This window comes from Plecotus auritus, assembly GCF_963455305.1.
Source record: "Plecotus auritus genome assembly, chromosome: 6".
NCBI classification, from domain to species: Eukaryota; Metazoa; Chordata; class Mammalia; order Chiroptera; family Vespertilionidae; genus Plecotus; species Plecotus auritus.
Genome location: NC_137773.1, coordinates 80848946 through 80866929, shown reverse-complemented (window position 1 = coordinate 80866929; position 17984 = coordinate 80848946). Strand labels below are relative to the sequence as shown.

At 46.6% G+C, this 17984-nt stretch overlaps 1 protein-coding gene across 1 annotated transcript in view; it reads left to right on the top strand.

Annotated features, from left to right (window-relative positions):
• ELP3 (elongator acetyltransferase complex subunit 3) overlaps positions 1-17592 on the top strand; it is a 162668-nt gene extending 145076 nt beyond the window's left edge. The window contains exon 15 of the mRNA XM_080676108.1: positions 17347-17592. Within this exon, the coding sequence (XP_080532234.1) occupies positions 17347-17513 (167 nt within the window). The 3' untranslated portion in view covers positions 17514-17592. The remainder of the gene's footprint in view (positions 1-17346) is intronic.
• Positions 17593-17984: the final 392 nt, after the last annotated feature.

Here is a 17984-nt window from a genome sequence, read left to right as displayed (position 1 = left end):
GCTCTGTTGACTAATGAGTTTGCCGACCACTGTCAGCTAAGCAAAATAATCCAGTCGGAGAAAGATAAATATCACATGATCTCACTCATATGTGGGATATAATGATCAACATAAACAAAAGTAGATCCAGAGACAAATGACAGGGGAGCGGGGGTTAGAGAGCAACCAAAGAACTTGTATGCATGCATATTAGCATAACCAGTGGACACAGAGACTGGGGCAGTGGGGGCTTGCCCGGGTTGGGAATGGCTGGGTGGGAGGGTGGGGGGTCATTGGGGAAAAGGGAGACATAGGTAAAACTTTAGACAATAAAAAAAACAAGCGAGCACCTATTTGGTGTTGCAAATGTGCAGTGTAGACAACATAGGAAGAATCTAGTTGTTGAGTGGCCAGTGCAGTATTATGCTTCCTGCACTGGAGTGTCATACTTTTAGAATTTGAGTTCTAAACTTTCAATAATAAAAAAATGTAAGAATATTCATATCTGGGCTCTGTCTTAGGGCTGCAGGGACCAGTGCAGACATTTATCCTGAAGTCCTGGCAAGGACGCCCATTGCAACACAGACAGGTGACCTTGTGCTCTGGGGCCCAGCCTCTGGTGATGTTAATTTGCCCATTCAGATATAGACCTTGTTTCCCTAAAAAAAAACGACAAACAAATGGAGGGTGAGAGGCAACGGGCTTTTATTTGAGATCCAAAAAGAGTTGTAGTTCAGGCAGAAACCCAAATAGTGTTCCCACGAGGGGGTGATGGCAAGGGGTGTTTATAAGAAGGGGAAGGGCAATCATTACCTCAATAGAAGGAAAGGATTCCTGTTGGTGTTAATAAGAGGCCTTCCTACAGGTGCACATAGGCCAAGTTATTCATTAGCGATGTGCGGCTGTGCTAGTTCTAAAGAATGTCTTTCATTTTTAGCCCAGTAGTCGGAATGTCTGCCTTCCGTTAGCTTTGCAGTTGTTTGGGGCACATTGGGGCTTTAGGCCGAGTCCCAAGGTTATTTTGCCCAGTTTTAGCATTCCAAAGGTTTGAGGACTCGGGCATGCAAGGCAGTGCCTCTGGGATGGCAGCTCCGACTCCAGTTTGAAGTGGCTTTGTTTACATTATTTTTCACAACCCTTACTAGTATGTCTGTTCAGCCCTTTGCATTCGCAAAGCTATTGCCTGTAGTTGAAGGCATTTTGGCATAGTTCGTGTGGTTTTAAAAATGCACCTTGGACATTTGAGGAACGTCAGCAAGTTTTGGTTATAGACTTTAGGCTCAAGGTTTGAAGGGCTTTCTGATTAACTCAACCACAGCAAGCCTGGGGACATACCGCACCTTTACCACTAAACAAACCAGTGGGATTGTCACTGAATTAAAAAAGACTTTTCTGTTGTTGTTAATCCTCACCTGAGGGTATTTTTCCATTGATTTCTAGAGAGCATGGAAGGGAGGGGGAAAGACAGAGAGAGAGAAACATGGATGTGAGGAGACACATCGATTGGGAATCAAAGCCGGGACCTTCAGCCCACTGAGCCAAACCAGCTATGGGTAGACTTTATTTTTTTAGAGCAGTTTTAGGTTCAAAGCAAAATTGACTGGAAGACACAGAGATTTCCCATATGCCCCCTGTCTCCACACATTCACAGCCTCTCCCGGTATCAACATCCCCACCAGAGCGGTACACTCGTTACAGTTGATGAATCTACATTGATGCATCATAGTCACCCAGAGTCCCTAATTTATATCAGGGTGCACTCTTGGTGTTGTGCATTCTGTGGGTGTGGGAAAATGTATAATGTCATGTATCCATGATTAAAGTATCACACAGAATAGTTTCACTACCCTAGAAATCCTCTGTGCTCTGCCTCGCCATCCCTCCCCCCTCATTCTTAGCAACCCCTGATCTTTTCACTGTCTCCATAGTTTTGGCTTTTCCAAAATGTCATGTAGTTGGAATCAGAGCATGCAGTCTTTTCCAATCAGCTTCTTTCAAATAGCAATATGTATTTAAGGTTCTTCCATGTCTTTTCATGGCCCGATAACTCATTTCTTTTTAGCCTGAATAATATTCCACTGTCTGGATGTAGCCCAGTTTATTTATCCACTCACCTTCTGAAGGGCATCTTGGTTGCTTCCAAGTTTGGGCAATTATGCATAAAGCTGCTATAAACAGCCTTTGTATAGACATGAGTTTTCAGCTCCTTTGGGTAAAGAACAAGGGGTGCCATTGCTAACTTACAGGGTTAAGAGTATCTTTAGTTTGTAAAAAACAAACAAACAAACAGAAAAACAACACACCAAACTTTCAAACTGTACTAAGTATAATTTAAAAGTGCAGTCAAATAACATCTCTTTTTGGAATGATATGTAGCCAAAACAAGTTTGTAAATGCCCAGGAGAGCGTGAATATGAGACCTAGGTCAGAGTACACTAAGGTGTTTTCACACTGTTTAACGCCGCAGCCACTGTGCATGGCCTACGCCAACTCCCACCACAATGAAAAGAAAAGTCACCTGAAGTGGGAGAATTGGAAACCGTTCCAGGATTCCCTGAAATTGCCTTTACTCGGGAGAGAAGGCAAAATAATTAGGTATTTTTTCTCCTGGGAACAGCCCAAGGAGAAACAGATACACTCAGCAAGCGCCTTTCTCTTTTCTGTTCCTGAGACAAGAAGAGTCTGTGTTGGGGAAGATGCTCTCAGGGCTACAGTGTTATATACGAATTTGATTCAGCCACTAAATGAATGCGCCCTGGCTTTTAGCTCCTGGTTCCTTAAGGATTCTGTGGGTGTCATCAAAGTGAAAGATAGAAACAGCATCAGGAAGTTCAGAACTACGGACACTGCTCTGTAGATACCTCCGGCCAACACACATCTTGCAACCATCAGCTCAACTGTACATGGAAGGGCAAGTTATACATCCTAAGTATTACATTGGAAAACCAGTGCTTGTGTTTAGCAGAACTCCTGATGCATCTGAACAATGGATTATCAAAAGCTTAATTACATTATGAACCATCTTAACTATGCAAGAAATATGCACATGCTTACCCAAAATGCCCAGAATTTTCATATGGCCGTGTCTGAGGCCATATACAAAAATGTATGTTTTCCACTCTAAGAAACAGCAAAAAAAAAAAAAAAAAAAGGAAGAAAATGTCAGATTCATTCTTATATCCCATAAGTTCTTTCTGTGATGGTGATCATTGGCTTCCACCTCGATTGCAGCTGAATGTAGAATTTTTGCCCTTAGCCATTTGGAGATCAACCAAAAGGGATGTTCGGCTCCCCTCAATGAAGCTCACCTTGTCAAAGCACAATGTTAATTTAAAGACGCTGGGATTGGATTTCTAAGTTAGTTCCACACAACAGAGCAGCTTATAAACAGCCAGAGACTCTGAAAGGGGCCCAAATGCCCAGAGTTCCAGGCTCCGCTTCCTCGTGGGGCCCGCAGAGCGGGGTTGACGGGGCCCCAGGAGGAGCCAGGCTGGTTTCTCTCCCCGCACCGGCCAGGCCCCTTTGACAGAGTGGCTGTAATACTGCAGACGCTGACACTGGGCGTTTGAGACCCACACACACCAACACAATCTGAACTCCCTCCACAATGAAGCCAGCAGGCGTGGTCTGGCCACTGCGGGCGGCAGCTGCTGGGCACCCGGGGTCCTCCGTGGGCTGCTTTTGAATTTCCTGAAACTGGGAGACTCTGTTTCTCGGAGGAATTGTGTGCATGGCTGGACAACTTCTCCCACAAAATAAAACCGAGAATAAATGGGTTCAGAATGTTCTGAGTCTCTTCCTCTGTTAAGACAATAAAACGTGATTAAGGGGAAGAAATGGCACGGGTCACCGTTTGGGCAGAATGAGAGGTGACGTGCTTAAGCAGTATTTGTTGCTTTTGTTTTCTATTTTCCTGGTCATTTGAACCTGTGACCCTTTGCTTCGCAGGCCAGGAAATTCCAGACTGACATTGCCCAGAGGAAACGGGGTCATGGAGGAACTAGAGGGAGGGAGAAAGGTTTTACCTTTAGGTTTAGAAAACCCCAGCTGAATTCTGCTTCCACTGAGATTCACCCTCCTGATTAAACAACCTCCAAGTGGGCAAAATACATGAAAAAAAGGGTATTTAATACAGTGGACATAGGGCAGGGAAGGACTGTTGTCTCTGAGATGGGAAATAAACAAGCCGAGCCCTTTGACTGCCCCAGGCGAGGCCTTGAGAGAGTGTCCCAGGCTCGGCACAGGGGGGGCCAGCAGGTGGAACCCAGAAGACTGTCTAGATTGGGGCATGGATCTGGGAATCCAGAGGGACAAGGGGGCTGGAGTCTGCAGGGCACAGAGCTGCACAGGGAGAGGATTCTGGAGCTCCACAGAGGGTCTCCCCTGAGCATTCAGCAGAGAGCCAACAGCACACATGTGAGGGAAGACCGCCGCCCCCTCCCCAACCCCCCCCCCCCCACCCCTGCGTGGCAACACAGGAGGGAACAGCACGAGAGATTACACTGGGCTAGGAATAAGGCCTGGGATTGATGGAAAATCAGATATTGAAACTCGATAGCAATAGACAATGGGGTACCCCCAAAGCAGCACCCATGGTTAATCAAAGCTTTTATAGGAGGCTGTGCCCCAAAAGGAAGAATACAGAGCCTGGGAACTGGGGTGGAGTCACTTACCATCATACTCAGCGACCTCATGGAGAATTTGTGCTTCCTGTCCTCGCAGCTCTGGGCTCTGCAGCACAGGGTTCCCAAAGGGAGAACACCTCTCCCGGTGGACATGGTGAGATTGCTGTTGAAGTTTAAGCTATAGTTGCCAACTATGCACCTCAATTCCTTGAGCCCAGGGACCACCAAGAAAGACGGGGGACACCATCCTGGCGGGGCTAATTGACACTGATCGCCAAAAGGAGGTGGGGATAGGAAGGATCCACGTGAGGGACTCTCGGCTCTCCTTTGTCCAATTTGGACAGAAAATGGACACGTGCAGGAACCACAGCCTGAGAAGGGCTTGGTGACAGGCTCAGACACCCTCAGTGGTAAGAGTCTGTGTTATGCCACCAAATTAGCCACCGGGATCAGCAAAGGTGCTAACTGAGGTTGAGGGGGATCCAGAATGCAGAGTAGAGGAGGGAGATGATGAGTGCCAGTGTGGCCCAGAGGTAGGTATTGCAGTTCATCTCACAGATCTTCCTCTTGTAAATCCCCCAGGAGGAAAGGTGCACTAGTCCCCTGAAAATAGATGGAGAAGCAGATCCAAGCAACATAATGAACTGTAGTGGACACTGTGCCGCACCCAGATCTGCAGTTACTTGGGGCGGGGGTGGGGGGGAGGTGGGGATTGAGGGCTGGCTGCTGGCAGACAGTCTTCACATGTCAGCCCCTTAAAGGCTTGCCTCAGCTGCAGAGAGCTGCCTTGCCTGCAATCACATCACTTCCCAGGGCAGCCAACATCCAATGACTGGTCAATCAGGGAATATGCCCAACTTGGGACAAGTCTGAAGTCTTATCCTAGTGCCAGAGCCTTCTGTGGTTGGCCAGAGCTCTCATTGGGCCTGCATCACAGTTGGACATCTTCCTCTGTCCACTCCTGCTGCCATCCTCGCCCTTCAAGGATATTGATCCCAAGGGCACGCCGTAGCAAATAGCCGTGTCTCATAGTCTGCTCCCCAGGACCCCTAAATGCAGCACCAAGATTGCGCAGCTGGTAAGCAGAGATTCTGACTTTCATTGGGTTCAAAGGCTCACTCATAACTACTACACTGTAGGCCCCACCTAAGCTGGGAACTTAGAAGCAACCCTGTGGAGAAGGAAGGGGAGTAGTAGAAACCAGTATCTAGCTTTAAATCTAAAAGGACAGAGTTGCCCAATAAATTCAATAAAAAGGAAAGTAACTGCATAACATGTTAACTGTCTGATCGCCCCCAATTAAAAGGCAGAGATTTTTAAAAACTGGATAATAAAGAAATACCTAACTATAACCAAAAAAAGTCTCAGAAATCATTGAAGGGGTTGAGTTTTTTAGAAGTGGCTTGATTAAATTTTGATCAGATAAATGAAGTTTGAGATAGAAATTATGGGGAAACAATTAAGGGTTTCCTTTTTGCATATCTGAGGCTTAGAAATCATATTGAACACCAATGAAATTTCACTATTGGAATTAAAGAAATAATCAGAATTACAGTGCTTATATAGTAGCATAATCATGTCTATATTTCCCCAGGAACTATCTAGTAAGTCAGTCTACAAAAATCTTTCTGTGCCCTAAACCAGCAAGGCATGGGGCTAAAGAGAAAATGCCTGTAAAGTCATCCAGTTTGGAGTCATTATTAGTCCTCTGTGGCAGGCTAAAACAATGACTTCAAAAAGATACTCACATGGAACCTATGAAAGTGACCTTATTTGGAAAAAGCGTTTCTGTAGATGTAATTAAGTTAAGGATCTTGAGATGAAGATTATCCAGATAGGCCATGAGTGTCCTTAAAAGAGAGAGGGACAGGGAGATTTGAGAGAGGCAGAAGAGGGAGAGCACACAGGCACACGGAGGAGAAGCGATATGAAGACAGAGGCAAGACTGGAGGGATGCAGGCCCAGGAATGCAGGAGGAGGCCCAGAATGGCCTCAGCTAGAGCCTCCCCTCCTTCTCCCCCCAGCACTGCCCTGATAGATTTCAGACTCTGGCCTCCAGAACTGGGAGAGGATACGTTTCTGTTGTTTTAAGCCGCCAAGTTTTCAGTAGTTTGTTACAGCAGCCGCAGGACACCAACACCCTCCCTCTTTCTGCGTCAGAATGCATCCTTGGCTGTTTGTGAAGCATGCAGCTTTCACTTCCTCAAGTGGCCCCAGAAACGGTTGGAATAGCAGGGTGCCCCTCAGGTGTGAGCGCTATGGATACAATCGCTGTGTAAAAATTGCCCAAGCTGAGGACACAGCGGTATTGATCTGCCTGTGGATATGAATTACAGCTCCTTTCCGGAGAGCGTGCCCAGTGGCCCGGATGCATAGATTTTTACAGCTTGAGTCTATTTCAGCCAGATCCATGCTCAAGGTCAAACAACTTAAAATACCCACAGACACTGTCTTAGATCCAAAGAATTGATCTTACTGGTATTCTGATCATAAAAATAAAAAGTAAACCATTTGTTATTCCATGACATGCAACCGATCAATGGCAGGATGAGAATCAGACCTTCACTTTGATCCCATTTTTTACTGTTGAAAGAACGTGGATCCTCTGGTAAGGATATCTGAAAAAGGAGGAGGACACTTAGAAAGAAAGCCAAGGAGAGATATTGTTCTTCGACTGAGAGCCACAAGGAGATTCATTGCACAATGAGCAGCGTTGACAGCAACATTGTCTACAGGGCCTATTGTTATCTCTCCCCCAAGGAGCACACAGAAGCCTCGGCCTTATCTGTCGGGGCCCAGGAACCTCTCAGGGGTTGCTTTTAGCCCCAAAGCTCTGTCTCTTTTCTCTGGAGAGTCTGGGGGCAGGTGGAGGTAGGAGTGTAGTAATGAATAACGAATGGGTTTTTAAAGGCCTTTGAGAAAACTCCCGAGTGGTGGCAAATTATTTAGTCCAAGTGAGCCTGCAGAAAGGAATAAATAATATTGAACTCTCTGAAACAATTCTGAGAGGCAGGTGATATGGTCTCCATTTTACAGATGAGAAAAATGAGGTTCCAAGAGCTCAGGAGACTTGAGGTCACAGTAAGAGAGGAAGCTGGGATTAGAATCCAAAGCTGTCTGACTCCAAAGGCCCTGTTCATTGAACTTGACCACATTTCCCCCAAATCGAATATATACAGAAACAGAAAGTGGGTAGACAGACACCCAAGGGAAAATGACAAATCTTGTCTACCTCACAACACATGAGGGGAGGGGTCAAATAAGAAAATTAATCAATTCCCATAAAAGGCCCAGTTGTCTCTACCTTTAAGGAATGTGTAGTCTAGCCCTGCCTGGATGGCTCAGTTGGTTGGAGCATTATCCTGAGCACAGGAAGGTTGTGAGTTTGAACCCTGGTTGGGGCGAGTATGGGAGGCAATTGATCAATGTATCTCTCTCACATCAATGTTTCTCTCTCTCTCCCTCTCCTTTCCTCCCTCCTAAATAAAAAAAAAATTTTTTTTAAACATGTGTAGTCTAGAAGGGAAAATATGAAACAGAAACAGCAAAGCAAGGAGGACGGTGTGAGCAATAGAACACAGGCAGGGATCTGACAGGGTGCTCAGAAGGGGGCGGCCACCTTTAGATGGAGGCGCACGCAGTCCACCAAGTGGGGAAGGAAATTTCATGCTAACGAAAGCATACACAACACCAGAGGTGCAAGATGGGATGTGTGAATGCTCCGAAAATGTAGTAAATGTAACGAATTATTCAGAGAGAAGTAATCATGGAAATAAGTATCGGGCAGACTTCAGCCTTTGTGATATCGGAGGACGGTCCCAGGTGTTCAGGGGAGAATTCATTTGCCTTAACCCCTCAGAGCACTGTGGAGCTGAAGGGGAAAAGGACTCTTTGGAGCCCTAACTACACTGTAACTAAGTTTCAGTTCATATTTTATGATATATCGAAACAACTACAGTGAAATAAGCATCATGGTGAACTAAAAAATCAGAGAATAGAAAAATCTAGCTTCTGAAGACCATGTCGAAACATAAACTTCTGTGTGCTACGATCCCCAGGCAGACTTCAGCTCCCGGGAAGACCGGGGAAGCATGCTTTCCCTCTCCCTTCCGCTCAGTGAGATGAAAACCCTGGACATCATATGAGAAGCAAACACAAGAAGACTGAAACGGGGAGAAAAGCTGGCTCAGCAGGTAGGGCCTTTGGCGCCCAAGGAACCTGGTCGTGAGCTCCCTGGGTTTCTTTTGGCCTCACATGCCACAGACTTGGAGCTAAGAAGCTGCCAAACCAGAAACACAAATGAATGCGGACACACACAAAAAAAGCCCAACAAAAGCTCGCTCTCTGGCCAAAAAAAAACACACACACACAAAAAAACCCCACAAAAACACAGAAAAGGGTCAGCGTAGCAAAACAGAAAACATTTGGACAACAGCTCTACTCCAGCCAAACACTATGGGAAAAATTGTGTCCCCATCCCCAGCCCGGCCAGGATAGGCTGGCCCAGTGGGGAGCCTAGGTCTCCACCCTTTCCAGGCTGTAACCAGGCAGCTCAACGTGCTCCCCCCCACCTCAATCATACTGGTGTCGAAGAGGGCTGAGTATGGACCAGGGTGTTCACAGGTGATAAAGCTGTTTACCACCCCCCCCCCCAGCACCCCTCCACGGTGTCGGTGGCGACCACAATGGGAGCCGAGGCTTCCACGCCTACCTGACAGCGATGAGGCACCCTCCCCTCCGCTCTGCGCTGGTACCAGGTTCCCCAGTGGACAGTCAGGATTTCCATCACCACACAGCAGTTTGTTAAAAGTGTCAATGGAGCCCTAGCTGGTTTGGCTCAGTGAAGAGAGCGTCGGCCTGTGGACCGAAGGGTCCCAGATTTGGTTCTGGTCAGGGGCACGTACCTCGACTGGGTTGCAGGCCCCTCCCTGGCTCGGGCCCTGGTCGGGGCACGTGCAGGAGGCAACCAATCGATGTGTCTCTCTCACATCGACGTTTCCCTCTGCCTTTCCCTCTCTCTTCCACTCTCTCTAAAAATCAATGGAAAAATATCCTCGGGTGAGGATTTAAAGAAAAAAAGTGTCACTGGAGAGCACCTGGGAGAAAGGTGCTCAGACCCTCCCGGACAAGCTGGTACCCGTGGAAGCCTAGGAGGAGGAGGAGGAGGCAACGCCTACATCTCTCCAGTAGTAATGAGGAAGCCCCCACTGAGGTATCCACAGAGGCTGAGAGGGTTTCTGGACTTTACCTCCACCTGGCAATACCACGTTGCATCCCCCCTCCCTCAGGGGGTGGTGTCAGCAAAGACAGAAGGTTTAAAGAGACCCAGAGTCTTATAATACCCCAAATGTCCAGGTTTCAATAAAAATCACTTGTACTGAGCCAGGGTAGTCAGAAGCTAGGAAAATTCCTTGGCAGGTGGAATGGGGAAACTGAGGCAGGTAGCTGAACACATTGGCTGAGCAATTTATAGCAGATTCAGAAGGTCCCCTCCGGAGAGATAACATCCAGGCCTCAATGTATTTCAGCTCCAGGCCCAGAAAGGCAGCAAAACCAGGTGGGCAGTGCCAGGACCAGCTGTGATGGCTAACAACCCCCTGCCCTGGCACTGACCAATCAGCGGAGACCACGACTCGGAAGGAGCACACCTGGAAAACTGATGAAGATTCTGCCGAAACCCTCCCCTGAGGTCTCCCCTAAGATCTCTCTCCAAGAGAGGGATAAAAGCCCTCAAAACAAAGGAACCAGCATGCTCTCTCCCTCCCGGGAGCACACCCGCACCTTTCCCTTCGCCTCTTCTTCCCCCACAGGCGTGCATCTCCCAAACTCCACGGGTCCCCAGGAGACTCCCAACCAGGGGAGCAGTGGGCAGAGGCAGCTCATCCTGGGCTAACCCCCTGAACCTGTCTCCAAGGCCCCCTTTTCTCTGACGTCCCCGTGAGCCAAACCAGCCCTGCCTGGGTCTCTCCTGTTGCTTCTTCTATGCTGGATTCTTTCTTGTTTCAATGTCCCCAGCTTTAAAGAAACATACCCTCAAAATCACCTAGACTCGTACTGTGAAATCTTTCCTGCACAAACTCAAGAACCCACACACTACTGGTGGCCCTTGGCAGACCTGCTCAGGGCGAGGCCCCCTGCCTGGTAACAGCACCAGGAACCCAAAGATCTCAAACGGAATAAAAAAAGAAAACCAATAGGTGACCACACTGAGATGACAGCGGTTTGAGAATGAACTGACAACAATTTTGGAACCATCAGAATTTAAAAAAAAAAAAAAAAAAAAAAAGCCTCAATACGCCATTAAAAATATGTTTTAACAAATAAAAAATTAGGAAGTCTCAGCAAAGAAACAGAAGAGATCAAGAAGAATCTAACAAACATTTTAGAACTGAAAGATAAAAATAAACAAATAAAAATTCAGTGCATGGAGACACTACCACAGAGGAAGCACCCGTGCCCTGGACCCTGCGGCTGCTGTCCCCCCACGTGCACCCACACCCTAGCCCCGGGGGGCTCTGCACACACCTGCTCTCCAGCCCTGGCTCCGCAGCCACTCCTTGGGCACTGCCCCTCCCACACCCTGTCAGTGCTGTAGCCCGGGTGCCTGTGCCTGGACGCTGGCACCTGCCCCTCCTCGGACCCGGGAGCCACAGTCCCACCACGTGCATTCTCTGACCTCGTAATTCCACGTTGGAGAAGAGCCTCCAAGAAAACCCAAAGGCAGGAGGGAACAAACAAGATAATTTGTACAAAGAGGTTCACAATGTTTTCATATAGAGAATTAAAAGTTTGAAAATAACTCAAATGTACCACCACTCAGCGCCCCTCCCCGCCCCCAAATCGGTAAAGAAAATGATAATAAAACAATATGCTGGGTTATTCTGAAGCTATAAACAATGTCAACTAGATAAATGATTTTAACACATGAAACTGTGTTTGAAAAAATAACAAGTGATAAAGGCGAGACACATGATTGCACCCGCAGAGATTGCATCTATGCAGACATTCATCACCCGCTCTGAGACCCGTGGTGACACGGGAGCCACGGAAAGAAAAGGTTTCGTTCATTAGCTTCTTTCATGGGGAAAGTTACTTAATTTTATTTTTGTTAATCCTCACTCGAGGCTATTTTTCCATTGGTTTTTAGAGAGAGTGGAAGGGAGGGGAAGAGACAGAGAGAGAGAGAGAAACATGAATGTGAGAGAGACACATTGATTGGTTGCCTCCCACACACACCCTGATCAGGGCCGGGGATCGAATTGAACCTGCAACCCAGGTACGTGCCTTTGACCAGAATGGCACCCGGGAGCCTTCAGTCTGTGGGCCGATGCTCTATCCACTGAGCCAAACCAGCTCGGGCTAAAGTTGCTTAATTTTTAAAAACGGAAAGGCAAAGAAGTTGTCCCACACGCAGGGGGGCAGCCATTATTTTAAGTAGTATTTCTTTGCCATGGCTCTAAGTGTACGTCCCTCACCATCTTGTGAGTAGTAAATTTACCAATCCTTCCTATATAATAAAAGGCCAGTATGCAAATTGTCCCCTCAACTGGGAGTTCGACCCGGGGGCAGGGCTGGCTTGCCAAACGCCCGTGGCCCCTCCCCCGGCTGGTCCAGCCTGATCGGGGCTGGCTGGCTGGACCCCACCTGTGCATAAATGTGTGCACCAGGCCTCTAGATTTCATATAAGCAGCATATGGGCACAGGTGCAGGGAGTACCTCCCATTCATAAAGCTTTGTGTTTTCCTCGTGTGGTTCTGGGGTCCTGCCCTCTCTCCGTAGGTCTCCCGGCTAAAGCTCCAGCGGGCACCAGCCCAGGAGCCCTGAGCAAGCACAGCCTTGTTCACCAAGGCCCCACGTTCTGGGCTGAGTCTCTCTCTGGCTGTTTTCCACAAAACCCTCTCCTCTCCTCAGAAACATCTGGGAGGAGGAAACGTAACCAGGATACCTAACTATAGGAGCGAGAGCTTCCCCAGGTATGTTGTTCCCCTGGCGTAGAGGTGAGGGGACCTTGAGGATCTGAATTCTGAGTCTGAATTTTAACTTGGTTTGGCCCAGGGTCAAGATTTCGGAATTGGCTTTGGACCCAGTTATTGAAGCCTCAGTTTCTTTGTCTGCAGAGTGAGGATCCCACGGTCAACCTGAGGGGAGGTGTGAGCGTAAAAAACTGGCACCAGGAAGCACAGTATGTAAGTCCTGGCCACCAGGAAGCACAGTCTGTAAGTCCTGGCCCCACCCTGTCCCTTCTCCCTGTTACCCTGCGCAGTCCCTACCCAGTGTTCAGAACTTAGCTCCTCAACTGTGTCTCACTCAGTAGGTATTTTTGGTTCACTGAGGAGACAACCTGGGAATGGTCTGATTTCCAGAAACATCTCTAATTTTTTTAAAGCACCATATGAAGGAAACCATATCCTAAAACAACAGCAACAACAATAATAATATCCTCTCCAGAATAAGACAGGAAATAAATGAGTACACTTTACCCCTTATATACACTTGGCCTAGAGGCGGTGCCTGCCAAGTACCTCATGACTGGTCGCTACCAACCTTCTCACCCAGAAAAACCTGGGCCAGGAATCCAGGGAGAGGAGTTTGAGTCCTGGGTCTAGTAAGGACGGCTCGCAGTGAGACTAAACCTTCACTGTCCCAATAGCCTGACTCTAACATTATCTCTGCCCCGCCCCCCAGATTCATCCAGATCATTCTTCCCAAACACACTCTTCCTTCCATCTCTTCTAAGAACCTTCTCTGACTCCTCTCCCCTGATTTCTAAAATAAATCCTGCCATATGCCTTTCACACAGCTCTGTGACCAGCCTCGTCCTCCTTGCCCAGCCTTCTCCACAAGCCCCTCCAATTTGGGGGGCCCGTTGCCCAGCTCTCCCTCTCCAGCCACACCCACTCCTACCACCAAGCCTTTGCTCTTGCCTTTCTTCCCCTCTTTTCCATGCAAAGCAACTGTGCCTCTTCAAGGCCAATTTCATCCTTCTCTGAAGGCTTTCTAGACTATTGCAACCCCCCTCCACCCCAGCTCTGAATGCCTCACAACCCCTGGGCCCCTGTTTCATCAAATCATTACTGATTTCACTCAGGGTCACCATTGATTGCCTCACCACCCCAAAACTCAGAAAGCTCACAAACACAGCATCTGCTGGCGTGGAAAGCTACTTTCAAAATTAAATAGTAAACAAGGCCGAGGGCTTTTTCCTGAAAGGAGGATTAGAGGATTTGTTTGAAGACTCCTTTTCATTTAAAAACATATGGGGATGTTAGCTTGAGGCTCCCTTCTGAAGCCAAGAAAAGTACAAATTTCTTCTTAGGAGGCAAACATTCCATTTTTATGGATTATATCGGATCCTCTGGATAGATAATTAGTATAAGATATTTGAACTACTCTCTCTTAAGTTAACACTAAAGGTAACTGGGCAACAGTCTCCCACGACGCTGGGGCACTGCTGAGCCTCAGGGAGAGTGAGGAGGGCAGGTCAAAGGTCAAGTTGAAAGGTCACCAGACACACTAAAATAAATTCAGGAAATCTACTTCATAATGATCACCATAAGGCAGATTATGTTTTCCCATGGAAACCATCTTATAACTGGCTGTTAATTGAGCACCGTTAATATACCACAAAAGTTTTCTAATTATTTATAAGAAAAATGTACGCAAGAGCTGGCATAAATATATCATAAATATACTATGTATGCTGATAAAAGAGGGGTCCCATAATATACTCATAAGTGCATGAATGTACAATTCTACTGTAGCATAAATTTTTACCTAGAACTAGCGTATCCATGTTAATACTTATAAACATTGAATGCATACACATTTTCCTGGCTTCTTAGCATTTGGACAATTGCTGAGAGGATGATTTGGATGTTCCAGGTTCTCTAAAGAGTTAACTGGAAAAGTTTGGACAGAGGTAGCAAATGGAAGTATTCAAAATGATCTGGTTAATTTTATTTTTTTATATATTTTTTATTAAGGTATTATATGTGTACATATCTTACCATTGCCCCCCCCATCCCACTCCCATACATGCCCTCACCCCCCAATGTTTTGCATCCATTGGTTATTCTTATATGCATGCATATAAGTCCTTCGGTTGATCTCTTATTTCCCCCACCTCTCCCTAACCTTCCTGCTATAATTTGACAGTCTGTTTGATGCTTTACTGCCTCTGTAACTATCTTTTTGTTCATCAGTTTATAATGTTTTTTATTATCCACAAATGAGTGAGATCATGTGGTATTTTTCTTTCATTGACTGGCTTATTTCACTTAGCATAATGTTCTCCAATTCCATCCAGGTTGCTACAAATGGTAAGAATTCCTTCTTTTTTATGGCAGCATAGTATTCCATTGTGTAGATGTACCATAGTTTTCTGATCTAGTCATCTGCTGACGGGCACCTAGGCTGTTTCCAAATCTTAGCTATTGTAAATTGTGCTGCTATTAACATAGGGGTGCAATATCCTTTCTGATTGGTGTTTCTAGTTTCTTAGGATATATTCCTAGGAGTGGGATTACTGGGTCAAATGGGAGTTCCATTTTTAACGTTTTGAGGAAACTCCATACTGTTCTCCATAGTGGCTGCACCAGTCTGCATTCCCACCAACAGTGCACGAGGGCTTCTTTTTCTCCTCATCCTCGCCAACACTTGTCGTTTGTTGATTTGTTGATGATAGCCATTCTGACAGGTGTGAGATGGTATTGCATTGTTGTTTTGATTTTCATCTCTCGGATAATTAGTGACTTTGAGCATGTTTTCATGTGTCTCTTGGCCTTCCTTCTGTCTTCTTTCAAAAAGATTCTATTTAGGTCCGTTGCCCATTTTTTTATTGGATCATTTATCTTCCTTTTATTAAGTTGTATAAGCTGCCTGTAGATGTTGGAGATTAAACCTTTATCAGTGATAACATTTGCAAATATGTTCTCCCATACTGTGGGCTTTCTTGTTGTTTTGTTGATGGTTTCTTTTGCTGTGAAAAAGCTTTTTATTTTGATGTAGATGTCTACGGCCATACCACCCTGAACGCGCCCGATCTCGTCTGGCTAATTTTAGAAGGATCTCAGAGCTTTGTAGGTGGTGAGCTGGGCAGGTGGGGTGGCAAACGAAGTGTGAAAGCCAAAGAGATTGGGCCAGGAAAAAAGGAAGTCGGGAATCATCAAGCTTGAGTAATATTGTTGGTGGTAGGAAAAGAAGAGGAGGACCCATACGGACTGAGATGACAGTCCCGCATTCTCTTTGTGGTGGTTAATTTTATCGCCCACCTGGCAAGGCTCTGGCACCCAGTTGTTTGGACAAATACTAGTCTAGATGGTTCTGTGACGTTATTTCCTAGATGTGATTACATTTCAAACGGAAGGCTTTGAGGAAAGCAGGCTACCTGCGATAATGTGGGTGGGCCCCATCCAATCAGTTGAAGGTCTTAGAGTGATGAGTGAGGTTTTTAAGAGAAGGCATTCTCTCTAAGATTGCAGCCTGGAAACCCTGCCTGAGTTTTCAGCCTGCTGCTGGGTGGATAGAATTCGGATAGAATTCAAGGCTGCAACATCAGCTCTTACCTGAGTCTTCAGCCTGCCCTGCCCTGCAGATTCGAGACTCATCTGTCCCCACAATCACACAAGCCAATTCCTTAAAATAAATCTAGATAGACGGATGGATGGATGGATGGATGGATGGATGGACGGACGGACGGACAAATAGGTAGAATATTCTATTTGTTCTGTCTCTCTGAAGAACCCTGACTCATATCCTCTTCTAGCCCCAGTGGACCCAAGATAGGACAGCAGAGGAGCTGCAACAAATGAAAGCACTACAGCTGAAATTCCAGTTCCCTCCACCCATAGGTCACTGTTCCAAATGCAGAAAGAGCCTCCTGAGGTTACTGGACAGCCCTGGAAACCACAGTTTTTAGAAATAAGACCTATCAGGTCAGAATCACGACCCCAGGAGACTATCAGTAAAACCACACAGGACTTCTAAAATCCAGAACAAAAACACAGACATTTTTGGTGAATCAATCAGATGAACTTGGAAACGAGGCCAAGTCACCTTGACATGTTGTCACTACAAGACCCTCTCAGAGATTTTGCAATGTCCTTCCTAGGGCCGAGCACCAGGGACCATCAGATAAATGCTTCACTGTCAACCATGTGGTAAAGGTGGAGCAAGGGCTCCAGAGGCAGAGAACCTGGTCCCACCACATCCTGGCCTTGGGAAGGGACAAGGGACCCCTGGGTTCTCATCTGTAAGATGGAGATGATTACCAGGCTTACAGGGTGACTGAAACTTATCTGAGCAGAACCTGAAACAAACGCTCACACAATTCAGCACTGTTACCAAGACAGCTCCCAGGACACCTCAGACAGAAACAATCCCCTCAGGTGCAACTGCATGAGGCCCGACGGAGGGGTCCCCGGAATTGTGAGGAGGAGCTCATTTTCACATTCCCGAGAGCAGACCCCTGAGGGGGAAAAATTGGCCAAGGAACAGTGACGGACAGGGAAGTTCTGAGGAAGGGGAAATTGGATTCTGGCAGGTGAAGCATCTAGCAGGGCTGGGGCAGGCGTGTTGCCATGGTACCCCCAAACTAGGAACCTCACATCCTTAACATGGGAGAGAGGAACTCACCAGGCTCCATGATGGTAACAACAAGCCATTTTATGATTATTTACTCATTTGATTCTCATCATGATCCTCTGAAGCATAATTAAACTATCTACTTTTTTTTCTTTGACAGATAAAGAAGTTAAGGCTCCAAGAGTTGAGATTTGGCCAAGATGCGATTGTAAGAGGGGAACTGGGATGCACAGACGGACACATGTGACTCTACACCTGCCCCTTTCCACAGCCCATGCCCTCATTCACAACATCGTAACGTCCTGCTCTGTTCCAGGGGTGTACTAGGTGTTGGGATACAATGATAAAGGAGATGGGCAAGGCCCTCAGATACACAGGCAACAATAAACTGTTAAAGAGGTTTTTTAAAAAAATATGTTTTTATTGCCTTTAGATAGAGAGGGAGAAACATCAATGTGAGAAAGAGATATCAATCGGCTGCCTCCTGCACGCCCCCTACTGGGGATAGAGAGCGCAACTCAGGCATGTGTCCTGACTGGGAATTGAACTGGTGACCTTTTGGCGCATAGGACGCTGCTCAACCAACTGAGACACATCAGCCAATTAATTTTTTTTTTAATTAAAGGATACTTTCAGAGAATGATAGAGAGTAAACAAAACATCCTATCTTCATGGACCTTTTTGCCTAACCAGAAAGACATTAAGCAAGCACAAATGTGTTAATCTTACAAAGGAGGAAGGCAGGATGTTACAGGAACACATAACAGGCAGGAATGGGTTGGGGTGAAGCAAAGGCTT